Here is a 12,828-nt window from a genome sequence, read left to right on the forward strand (position 1 = left end):
TTATCCAGAGACAGCTGGATCAGAACCTGTGCTATTCCTTACCACAGAAAAGGAATATTCTACAAAAAAATTAGGCAGCATTATTAACAGTGTCTAACATTTATGTCCGTAAGTTTCTTCCTATCTATAGCAACTAAAATTCATATAGCAGCAGGGCTCCTACATGGCTAAAAGCAGGTATTTGCTTTGAACAACTTAAAGGAAAACATTATTTCAGCTACTGGCAAATTATACTAATAGTTTTGTCATTAAAGCACTGTACTAGCCATTGTGTAAAGCCATACTAAATTCTTGTAAGTGATCAGTCACTCTGCTGAGAATATCGTGCCTACCCAGAGGTATCTGCACTGTGTGCCACAGGGGAGAGGACAGGACAGCCTCCATGTATACCAGTCATCTGCACTGGCTAAGGTACATTAATTAGAGCTGAAGTGGTGTCAAATATCACTGTTGTGTCCTCTAATACTGTGGTCGTTTAGTCCTGCTCTGGTTTCTCAGCTCAGATAAAAGGAGTCAGGAGATGCCAGCAGCCTACGTAAAAGTGATGACAGCAAGACATCATGCAAGCACTGAATACACTATCATGGTTTTCTCAACCTAGGCTTTCAGGAGCCAGCAGAAGAGGCAGAAGGACATTAGAGGAGGCAATTGTTCAGGTTTTGAAAGATGTTCCTGTGCCACTGTATTGGCCAGCTACGCCAGCCAATTTTTAGTTCTGCTCATTGTGCAGTTACATGGATGTATAAGGGAGAATCTGATTCAGTCCCTTGTAGCTGCAGAGACAATGAGCTGGATCACAAGCAGATAAAATACGCTTCCTATCATCATCATCATCAATATAAGCAACTGAGAAAACAGGCTTTCTGCTTCTAGGGCATAGCTTCCATTATTGGTGATATCCTCATTTTCCTACTGAAAAATCAGAATCAGAAGTCCTCATTCACAAAAGTGATGGCTCAGCATCATGAAAAGTAGTGTGCCTGTACACTTTTTACAACAAAGCTAGTATCTACTACTTTTAAAAATGGTTCTTTCTCCAACCTGCACCTCCAAGAAGGTCCACAGATAAAATTAGTAAGTACACACCAAATACTTTAAAACTTGAGAAGTTTATTGCCCAGAATAGCTCACATGGTACAGTTAGATGTTTTTTATTTTCTTCGTTACAGGGAAATAAAGCAAAACAGTAGAAAATGTATATGGATTAATAGTAAAACAGAAGCCCAGCCTAATAATAGCCCTTTACATCCACCAAGTTATGCTTCAGAAAATGGCTAGCCAAACATAAAGAAGTAGAGCATCTGAAAGACAGTTTCATGTTTATGGTATAGATTCTAAACCAGTATTAAGGGCATTTTCTGTCCGTATTGTTAATATCTTTTTTTTCATAATAGTAAATTGAAAAAGGTCTATGTAGAAAAAAAGTTAACTACTCCAAGACTTTCTAACCTCAGTTATCACCTTATAGGTTGATAGTTATGGATAACAGGAGAAGGCACATGACACAGTATTTAAAATATACAGAGACCTATTAAAATCCAAAGACTAAAAGGAAATGGGAACCGAAACTCAAAATTCACAAATACTACTTTTGCATTCCCCAATCTATATTCTATAAGTTTGCATTCAAGCATTTTACAGCTTTTTCAGAAGAAAAGGGTAACACACCCAGAAAAGACTTCAAGGCTTTGCTTTGAGTTACTTTGTTGGTGTTTTTTTTTCTTTTAGTAAACAGAATATACCATAATCTAAACGATAATAAAATGCAGACACATTCCCTCACTTGTTATTAGCGCCCAATAGACCCACTGCTGAAGGTTGAGTATGAGTAAGAATATGAAGAGCTTGCTGAGGCATCAAAGCTTCCTCTCCTAGACCCACTCCGTGAGCCTGAACGTGAGCCAGAGCGAGAGCCAGAGCGAGAGCCGGGTGCCGAGGAGACATTGTAAGGACTGGATATGCCTTTAGAGGAAACGGAGGCTGCTTCCAACAGTTTAAGCCCGGTGATGTCTTCCACCATTGACCGATTCATTGCATCTTTGTAGGATATTTTCAGCTTGGTCTTGGGGCAGGTCAGAATTTTAGGATAGCTGTTGGTGTCTTGTAATTTCTGGGCAGCGCGACCGTCAATCAATCCATTCCTAATGGCTTCTTCAGTAGTTATTCTTCCACGCACTTCCGGGTCCACGAGACCTCCAGTGAGGTACTGGAATTCAAGGAACCGCTGCCCAGCCTCATAAGGCAGCCATTTTTCCTTCACTGCTTCAGCTGCTGACATCCTCTTGCGTCCACCCTTTATGCCTTCGAACCCTAGGAAGGCCTTCTGGGCTGGTTTGAGACGTGTGGCCATATCCTGATCGATGATGCCTTGGCTAGTGGCTTCCTGAAGTGAAAGCCTCTGGCCAGTGGTAGGGCATATTATGCCACCTGTGCAGGCCTGCGCTTCAAGTAACCGCTGCCCGGTGATGCTATCCACGATGCCCCGCTGTATAGCCTCTGAAATGGAGATTTTCTCCAAGTTTTCTGTGTCAAATATGGCTGCAATAGGACTGCACTCATCTGGGGTCTCTGAGAAAGAACCGCTCCTGATCACTGAAGAAGAACTCCTGACACTCAGCACGGTGGGAGACCGAGTCACTGACTCATGCCGGAACACCTCATCAGTGCCATTGCGGCAGGAAATCATGTCTGCAAACTGGGTCAGGCTTAAGCTGCCAGAACGGTACTGGTCAAAGAACTTTCTCTCCACCAGGCCTTTATCAATGGCATCTTGGATGTCATACTGGCTACCTGTTTTTCTGTCGACAAGGACTACTCTACTGCTGCCATCTGATCCTGTGATAGTTATTTCTTCCCACTCACACTCCTGTTCAGCTAGTTCCGTGTAGGTGTCATAATCTATGAGGCCTTTGCTGTATGCCTCCTGAACGGACATCTCCCGGTTTGTTTCTGGATCTACAATGACCACCCTGCGCTTCCTAAGGGTGTTCTTCTGTGAGGTGTGCACCACCTTCTTCTTCTCTCTCAGGGGCAGAAGGCAGAGCCCTGTTGCATCATCCTTTATGCATCTATCTTTCAGTTGCAAGTACGTCAAGTTTTCCTCTGTGTTGGGATCAAAGAACCCTTTAGTGTCATCACTTGGATCACTGAGGATCTGGTTGAGCTCCTCATTGAAGTAGCCACGCTTGTAGGCTGTCTCTACTGGCAAGCGGTAGCTCTCTTTGGGGTCAATGATCCCTCCAGTAGCGATCTGGGCCTCCAGCAGACGGATGCCGTGGCCTCTTTCTATGAGCTCTTTGTTCATTGCTTGGAACAGAGAAATGATGTTTCCAGTTTCTGGGTCTTTGTACCCAGTGACTGCTCTTTCTGCAGAGAGAAGTTTCTCTTTAAATTCAATTCCAACAAGGCCTCTTTTGTAAGCTTCCTCAACAGGCAGCCTCACGTTGCTGACAGGATCCACTATGAACCCTGTGGCTGCCTGGGCTTCTAGGAGTTCAAGGGCTGTCCCCGGCCTAACCAAACCTATTTTCATAGCCTGGTAAATGCCAAGTTTCTCTTTAGTTGCCTCGTTGTAGATACCAGCAATACAGCTAGAGCCCTGAAGGAAATCAATAATTCTCTCACTCACTTCTTCCACTGTAATTGCACCTCTTTCCAAGTCATTCCTGGTTGATTCCTTAATGATTCCAGCCTCAAGCAGTGCATCTGCTGAGACAGGCTGCCTTATCCCTTGGAATGACATACTCCTCTTCTGCACTGGAAGGAGGAGCAGACCAGTGTGTGGTTCAATCCTGCATTTTTCCTTCAGCTGCATGTAAGTGACTGCCTTTTTGGTGGTGGGATCAATGAAGTTCTTTGTATTGCCTTGGCAGTTGTTTAGCATCCTGTACAGGTCTTTGTCAATCAACCCACGAGATAAAGCTATCTCTTTTGGTAGGAAAACACTGTTGACAGGATCAACAATCCCTCCTACAGCCAGCTGGGCTTCAAGCAGACGAATCCCGGTTTCTCTGTCAACCAAGTTTTTCTTGATGGCTTCAGATACTGGCACGGTTTTGCCTGAGAAAGGATCCTTAAATCCTGTAATAGCCTTTTCTGCTGTATAGATCTGTTCTCTATCATCGAAGTCAATCAGATCTCTGGCGATAGCACTGTCCACTGTTAATATCTCATTTCGATGTGGGTCTATCACACCTCCTGTTGCTGCCTGGGCTTCTAGGAGCAGGACTGCATTCTCTGCTGTAAGCAGCTGATTCCGTTTGGCCTCAACAAAAGAGTACTTCTGTCTGGGCGAAAGGGATACCCCTGCAATAGCACCTGCCCCTTTGAGGTAGGGCTCAATGTCAGCCGCCACCTCTTCCACCGACCTCTGCCCCTTCAGCAGTTTATCCAGTGTGAGTTTGTCTATCAGCTGACACTCATACAGCTGCATGGCTGTGATCTTCTTCCGCAGCCCACTGAACACCAGCTTGGAGGCATCAATACAGAAGTCTTCCTCGGTCTGCGTAGATCTGTGAGCCCCATATGGGCGCTGCTTGAGCTTCTCAATCTCTCTTTGCAGCCTGAGACGCTCTGACTCCAACTCTGACTGGTTTTTGACAGCGGTCTCTTCCAGCCTGCACCGGTATCTCTCCTCAATCCGTTTGATTTCCATCTGCAGCCTTTCAATCTCACTCCTCAGGCTGTTCTTCTCCCTCTCGCTCTTCTCCCTCTCACATTGGATCTTCCTTATGGATTCCTCTGTTCGGGAGTGCTGGCTCTTCCACTGATTGAGGTCATTGAGAATTTGTTGCTTCTCACTTTCCAGGCGTTGCTTCAAACGTGATTCTGATTCCAGGGTAACTTTCAAACGGTTCAGTTCCTCTTCTAATCTCTGCAGCCTGGCTTTGTCTTGCTCCAAAGCACTCATTTTTATCAGCAGGGTTTCTCTTTCTTGCATAATGTGACTATACTGATTTTTGGATTCTTGAATCCTACTGGATGCCTACAATTGTGGAGGAGAAATAAACCAAGAAAGGATGGTTAGAGTTTGTGCTGGTTAGAGTTATGCCCTCCACCTACAATGCTCTCCAGCCTGTCATTTAACCTGCAGCAAGCTCCCACTGGAAAAAACTCTAGTCACAGCAGTGCCCTACCCAAGATTATGGATATACATAAGCCAGGGAAGGCACATTATCCCTTCACTTACAGTGTCTGCAGTACTGCCAGAGACTCAAGGGACTTTATTCTGTTACCCACAGCCTCAGTCTTTGGCTGACTTACTTCTCTATAACTTTGTGATTCTTCTCACAGTACACTGACAAACACACAGAGCATTCAAGGCTCATTAATAGTCTGATGCTCAGCAGATGTCCTGGCAGTCCTACTGATCCAGGGGAATTTGCATCAGCTAAGGACTGGTCATACATGGATAAAAAGGAAATACATTACTCAATTTTTGCTCTCCTGTTAGTTTCACATGTCACTCCAAACAATTTTACCTGTGTTGCCTTGCATTTTAAGTCTCGCAATGTCTTCATATATGTATATGCAAAACCACTCACAGGCATGCACATTTGTATGCAGTCCATATTAAACTGAATACAAGTTTATCTATTTGTAATAAAAGCATATATAGATGTGTGTGTATATATATATATATATATGCACAAATGTTATTTAATGCTAAATGTTAGTATTTTTTAAAAATCAGCATTAGGATTTTTAGAATAAAGGAAAGAAAAACAATAAAGGAAACAAGAAAAGAAATATAATGGACAAGTCTAGGAAAAAAACATTTTCACAAATGCTCACTTGTATATATTTAAAGAGCAGCTCTTTGTACAGGAAACCAGGCAGAACAAAATATTAAAAAATGTTTTTCTTAACTTGTTTATGTTGTCACCTAAAGTTTAAGAAATAAGGGCCAATAGTAAAATTTTCAAATGCCCTTAGTGACTTAGGAACATAAATCCCCAAAACAGCCCATGAAAGATAGACTTTTAGTACCTTAGGTACAGCTGACAACATGACTTTCAATCCTCACTTGTAGTCAACATCTTACCCAGCTAATCAGCACCTTGACAGCTTGTTGGTTCTGGGGTTTTTAGCCAGTTTAGTTTGTGACAGCACTCAGGTCAACCTCAAAGGATGGCTTTAAGCCATCCTGGTTGAAATAGCCTGGGAAGCACACAGCCAGCAGGGAACTGTTAAAGTACAGTGGTACTCTCCAGGTGCTCTCATTTTTCCCTAGGATGGTTTGCTGGAGACTGGCACAGAACACAGGTTTCTTCTGGGGCAAGGGCTGAAGACAAGGCTCTCCGAGGTGACGAGAGCTTATGGCTCCCTAGAACAGCTCCCAGGGAGTAAAGAGGCTAAGGAAGTGGCCAAATCCTGCCATTTTTATTTAAAAATTAACAAGAGGAAGGGTCATTAAGGAGATGTTAATCACAAGTACAGTGACTTCAAACAGCAAAGGGTGAATTAATTTGTTCAAATGGACACTGCAATTAATTATATATCGGAGAGACAGTAAAGCTGGGATCAAAATATGTGTGAATACCTCTAGAGCTTGCTTTTGGAATTTTTCAATTTCCTGTCTCAATTTTTCCCTTTCTTTCTGTAAATCATTAATCAACCCCTGAAGTTCCAGGGTTTGCTTGCTGCTCATCTGAAGCTGATTCTTTAGTTCAGCAATGGTGGTATTTTTCTCATCAACTTCATTTCTGACCATTCTGAGGTCATCATACTCCAATCTAACATTTCGCAGCTCTTCCTCCAGTAACAAGTGTTCCTTGGTGAGGTTCTCGGTGAGAGACTGAAGCCTTTCAATTTCTATTTTGCATTCATTCAAGGCTTTGCTTTTTTCCTCAGAGGTTTTCTGTAAGTGCTCGTATCGTAGGTGAGCCTGTTTCAATTGCTCCTGTTCTTGGACCAACTGACGACGTAAAGTCTCAATATCTGATGTGTATTTTCTTATCTCCTCCATGTATCTTTGCTTCTCTCTCACATGACCATCTAATACTTCTCTTTGGTGTCTAAGGTCATCTTCATTCCTCTTCTTTACAATAGATACTTCCTCTATCTGCTGTGTGAGATTAGTTATTTTAACCGACTGGTCTCTCAGAGATCTCCTCATGCCTTCTATTTCCTCCTCCAGTTTTTTCCTCCTGGATGTCTCCTCCATTAAATTTTTGTTCTGTCTGCAAAGTTCCTCCTCCAACTTATGTTTCTGGATCTGCAAGTCTTTTACAGTGCTCTGGAACTTTGCACTTTCTTGATCCCTGCCTTTTTTCTCTTGTGAAACTCTTTCATAGTCAATTTTCAGTCTGGCCAGTTCCTGCTCTTGGATCCTCAGCTTGTTAATTGTCTCAGTAGCACTCGTGTTTGCCTTCTGCAGGTCAAACTGGACTCTTTTCAACTGACTGTTCTCATCCTCCACTTCTTTCCTCTGACTTGTTTCTACATCCAACAACTTTCTCAACCTTTCAATCTCTTTGTTTCTTTCCTTAATGGTCTTAGAAGCATCATCAAGTGACTGTTTGTACCGCATGCTTTCGTCAGAGTGCCTCTGAATAACTTGTTTTAGCTCAATCTCCAGCTGCTGTTTCTTCTGAGAAAGCTCTGAGCCAGCTGCCTTCTGCTGCTGAGCATTCTCTTCTATTTTCCGTAGATTATCTGTTGTCTGACTTATTGTGTTCTTCAGTCTCCTAATTTCCTCACACAAATTCCTATTTTCTCTCATGGCATTATCAAGCTGTGTTCTATAATTATTTGTCTCCTCTTCCTTTTGCATGGTGACCTGGTGAATTGTGTTCTTTGTGATATTAATCTCAGTTTCATATTTGTTCTTTAAGCTAATAATTTCCTCATCATAACTGTTTCTTACCTTAGCCAACTCATTTTCAAGTTCCCATCGGCTTTTAGCCTCTTCCTGAAGCTGAAGCTTTAGCCTTTCCAGCTCCTTAGTTTTATCCTGAATAGTTGAGGCAGCCTCCTCAAGAGCCTGCTTGTATCTGGAGTTGTCTTCCCCACGGAGCTGAATGATCTGTTTCAGCTCCAGCTCTAACTGATGCTTCTGCTGTGACACCTCAGAACTGCAAGCCTTCTGCTGGAGAGCATCTTCTTCTGCCCTCCGCCGTTGGTCTGTTGTTTGCAGAATGGCATCGTTCAGCCTCACAATCTCATCCTTAAGATCTCTGTTCTCTCTTGTCAGTCTGTCAACCTGGGCTCTGAGGCCTTTTGCATCATCATCTTTCTGTGCAGCTATCTGCTGGATTGTTGTCTTCTTAATATTAATTTCTGTTTCATACTTGTTCTTTAAATTACTCATCTCCTCGCTAAACTGGTTTCTTACCTTAGCCAGCTCATTTTCATACTCCCTCTTCCGTGTGCCTTCATCCTGAAGAAGAACCCTTAATCTTTCTATCTCGTACTCCTTCTCCTTGATGACCTTCTCAGACTCTAACTTTTGCCAACCAAGACTGTCTTTCTCATTTTGTCTCGTTTTTTGCAGTTGGTCATAGTCATTCTTCTGCTGCTCATATCTATCCTCCAGCAACTTCCTTTTCCTTTTCTCATCTTCAGTCTCATAAGTCAACCTGGTTATTCTGTCATTTAGATCCTTTATTTGGGCATAGCATTTGTCTAGGTTTTGCTTAGCAGAATTTCCATCCATTTCAGCTTGTCTTTTCATTTCTTCCAAACTCATCAGCTTTGCCTTAAGCTGAGAAATGTCCATCTGGTACTTCTGCAGATTTTGCTCCAGGAATTTATGTTTGTTGCTTGTCTCTGAATTTGAATCTCTAGCAAGCCTGAGTTCTTCTTCCAGGAGTTCAATTTTGGTGTTTTTCATCTGCAATATGGTAGCAGAAAATCAAACAAACAGAAAAACTCCCATAAATACTTGTGACAACTGCTTCAAAATAATGATATGCAATACAATATAAATTTGTAACACTGAAAATTTAAAAATAAATTTTTCGATGCTTCACTGAGAGGTAAAACCCTTTTTTAATTTAATGTCATCAAGACAAATTCTGGAATCCTTATTTATTCAAACCTTATTCAGAAATGAGCATATAATGACTTTCAGAGGGGAAAAAATATTTGATGGGGGGAGGGAGGTGCATTATTGATAGTAAAATGTGGTGTATCAAAAGTTCACCAAGAAAGCATGAAATAGTCACCTTTAGAACCTCCGTGATTTTCTAACGGGTAAAAATCACATTCCATATATGCAACTTCTTAAACGAGCCCCTCTTTTTCACTGAGCTGTATCAAAACAGGAGTTGCTTCTTTTGAAACACTCTAGAATATGGGCTGAAATGAGGTGCCCTTAATCATGAAGAACAAGTTTTCAGCACTGAGGTAGATGTACTCTCACTGAGGTCAAGGCTGGGATGGGCAGGGAAGGATCACTCGTTGTGCCTTGATGAGCACCTCCTTATTTACCAAGAAGACCAGGTCTCTACCTCACTTCACATGTGACATTGGAGGTCACTTCACAGAACACTGTACTCTTTCACAAAAGATGCGTGACACTGCTAATATGCCTCCTTCATAGGACACCTCTGAGTTCTGGATATAGTTTTGTGAGCTATTTTACACTATACTTTCCTGCCTCTGATCCGTGATAGTTTTCTAACCTGTGATAAAAATGAAAGCTAAAGAAAATAAAAGAGTTAGAATACCTTCAAATCCTCCATGCTCTTTAACATTTCACTCAAGAATCTGTAATAATCTCCCGATCTTGTAAGAAGCTCTATATAGCGGGACTGAGCCTCATTAGCCTTCAAAAGAAACAGAATTGTTAGCAGCTTGTACTAGACTTAGACATGAACGTACCTATGTCCAGATCATTTAAAGGATTCCAATCTACTTTAGCAAACACATCACTTGACAAAGTAAAAAGCAAATTCTCCTCCTCACAAATTCACACAACTTTCTGAGGACCCCAAAAGTGTTAATTCCTCCTTCTGAAAAATGCATACCTATTTTGTTTTTCAAGATTGTTTTCTCCCCATGGCTGATGTGATATTAAATTCAAGCCATCATCCCCTGGTCCATCATGCTCTTCTGGTCTGACAGTCACAAGTAACCCAAGTTAAATTTTTAATAGCAGTTAATTCCCAGGCTGAAAGCCACTAAACCACTTGGGGCACGAATCTACCTTTCTCACAATATGTATGCAGTGGACAGTACACAGGAATGAGGTAAATTCCTGAGGGCTAATCTACTGCCTAAACAAGCCCAGGTCTGATTTTACAGCACAATGACTGTTCTGCACTAATTCCTTGTGCCGTATTACGTGCTTAGTGCACATTACCAGTGATGGTGCCAGGTATTAGAATACAGCTGGGTAGGACTCACAAGGGCTCACACAGACAAACAAATGTATTCAAAAAACTGATGGGGAGGAAAGAAAGATACCTCTTGTAGAATCAGCACTGCAGGAGACTGAACCACACTCTTCTTGATAGGTATGTTGAGCAATGTTTCTAATCCCGAACTGTAGGAAGCAACCTGTAGTTCATAATCCTGAAAAACAAGAGGAAAAGCAAGACCCATTGAGAAACTGCCAAAGAATTCTCTGGTAATCTATTTCAGAAAATGCAAGGTTTTGGGGGTTTTTGGTTTTGTTTTCTTAATGAAAAGCTACATTTTTCCCTTGTTTATATTTCTGACCATGTACAGATGATCCTGTCATAAACAGAAGCTCATGAGTTAAAGTACCCCTGTGGAGATTCATGAAGGAGAATGACAAGGGAAAAGGAGAAAAAACATTTTACAAAAACAAGAAGACAAGTGTTTCTGTAAGTTATGGGCTACTCAGATGAAAAAGATTCATGGGAGTAACTGGTCTAAGTACTGTTATCAACCCAAATTTCATCAGAAATAACAGTCTCTTCATCTCTTTTGTATCACATATGCCATGTCACATATATAACAAAACCTTTGCTGCAGAGAGCAAGATTGAGCTGGAGAAAGCACGGATACAAAGGTGATATAAAAATGCAAGGACCACAAAACCATTCCCTCTCTATGCTATTGGTTTTCACGGCTATTACACACCATTCCTCCTGCCAATCTGAATTTGTCTTGCCTCCTAGATCAGATCCTCATCAGATCTAATTTTTAAGGTACCAAGCTGTTCTTGACTTCCTTATGATTTCTAACATGTGAACTGGAAAGTTTGGTCTGGCTAGAAGGAGGCTTTGATTCACCTGAAGAGAAGCTCTCACTGGTATCTGCTGCATGATCCCATAGTCTTCAGGTGGTAAGTACACAAATTGCTTTCATTGTGTTTTGTACTCAGAAGTACTTCACCCCGCCAATTTTTGTACGCACACATCAGGGAGCTGACTCTTCACCCGTCAGCAGAGCAGAGACAATGGGATGTGCCTGACCATGAAAAACCACACCCCACAAAAATGCTGAGATCCAAGTACCTTAATTGCAGCTGAGCACTGATCTGCATGCTTGAGAAGCTCCTCGACTTTGTCTCGCTTCCCACAGATTTCACTGTGCAAGTTCTGTCAAGAGAAAAGTGAGCCTTGAAACACTCCCGCAAGATTTACCAGTATTTCCTCCTGTACACGCTGCCTCCATCAGAAAGCACCTGCAGCAGGAGACTACTGCAGCCCCTGAGGCTGAGACCTGAAATGACCTGCAGCTGGCAGTTTGTACAACAGCAAGCTCTCCGGGCATGAGAAGGCTGTTCTCAGAGAGAACACCCAGCAACTGAACCCAGAGCTGGGTAGGGAGAGTTCCTTGACTTTAGCTTAGATGTAGTGACTCGCTTTTTATTTTTGTGCTGTAATTTGTCCCATAAGTTGCACGATCTTACAGTCCCTTGAATTAATTCAAAGCTGATGTGTAAAAGTGTCAGTGAATGTGAAGGAGCCAAAACCAGCCTTGTTCATAATCTGTATCATAATCTGTTGCAGTGCTGACAGAAAGTAATGAGGACAATAATATTTCCTCCCTCCTGCCTTCTACATATGTGGTGGTTTTTGGTAGCTTGCATACTTTATAATTCAAAACAGGCCACAGTATTGCAGACTGCGTTGATACTGGTATTTTCTGTATAGCAAAACAATTTAAAATCCAGATAATTGAAGACAACTCATTCAGGTGCTACATACCTTCTGATCATGTAGGTATCTCATGATAGTGTTGGAATCACACAGCTTCATGGACTCAATAGAATCCTGCCGACGCTTGGCATCACAGATCCACTTGCACAGAGCCTGGTAGAGATCTCGGTAAGTTTTCAGCTGTTTGATCTGCCTTTCTAAATCCCATGATCTAGGGGAAAAAAAGGAAAAACCTGTCAAAATTGAAAGTGCATTCTCTTTCTCTCTCTTTACACAGTTTTCAGAAATAAGACACAGAAATAAACTAATGTAAAACTATAGGAAGCTCTGAAAAGGAGATTCTGAAGAAAAATTTTAAATGAGAATTGTATTGGTTCTCAGTCACCCAATATGGGTTTTTAATACCTCATTTTTGAGTAACTCTGTAATACACAGAGGCTGGGCCTTCCTGTCAAAGTGAGAGATGGATAAAACTGCAGTAATAAAAATCAAGTTCGCTGACTTCGGTACTCTTGTTCTCAGTTTTCACTGAACAACCAGTGAAACCAGTTGGGACTACATTTTGTCCACAGATAAAAACAAAATAAAGCAAACCAAAACAAGCCATACCACGACCCTTCCCCTACCCACCCAATCAGAATATGCCTTTAGTTCAAGATTCAGATTCAAGGTTCGATTTTGTTACTTAATTCTTAGTGTTACTTTTTTAACCCTCAACTATAGGGTGTTTAGGAATAAGCATGGTTGCTTT

At 41.8% G+C, this 12,828-nt stretch overlaps 1 protein-coding gene across 3 annotated transcripts in view; it reads right to left on the reverse strand.

Annotated features, from left to right (window-relative positions):
* Nucleotides 1-1,090: 1,090 nt before the first annotated feature.
* Nucleotides 1,091-12,828, reverse strand: part of LOC125328662 (desmoplakin) — a 39,221-nt gene continuing 27,483 nt past the window's right edge. The window contains exons 19-24 of one of the 3 annotated variants that reach the window (XM_048309664.1): nt 12,126-12,288; nt 11,430-11,513; nt 10,411-10,518; nt 9,672-9,770; nt 6,542-8,833; nt 1,091-4,984 (exon numbers count right to left, since the gene is read on the reverse strand). In XM_048309664.1, the coding sequence (XP_048165621.1) occupies nt 1,790-4,984; nt 6,542-8,833; nt 9,672-9,770; nt 10,411-10,518; nt 11,430-11,513; nt 12,126-12,288 (5,941 nt within the window). In that variant the 3' untranslated portion in view covers nt 1,091-1,789. The remainder of the gene's footprint in view (nt 4,985-6,541; nt 8,834-9,671; nt 9,771-10,410; nt 10,519-11,429; nt 11,514-12,125; nt 12,289-12,828) is intronic. The other 2 variants (XM_048309682.1, XM_048309673.1) reach the window with 2 other exon arrangements.

This window comes from Corvus hawaiiensis, chromosome 1 (genome assembly GCF_020740725.1).
Source record: "Corvus hawaiiensis isolate bCorHaw1 chromosome 1, bCorHaw1.pri.cur, whole genome shotgun sequence".
NCBI lineage: Eukaryota > Metazoa > Chordata > Aves > Passeriformes > Corvidae > Corvus > Corvus hawaiiensis.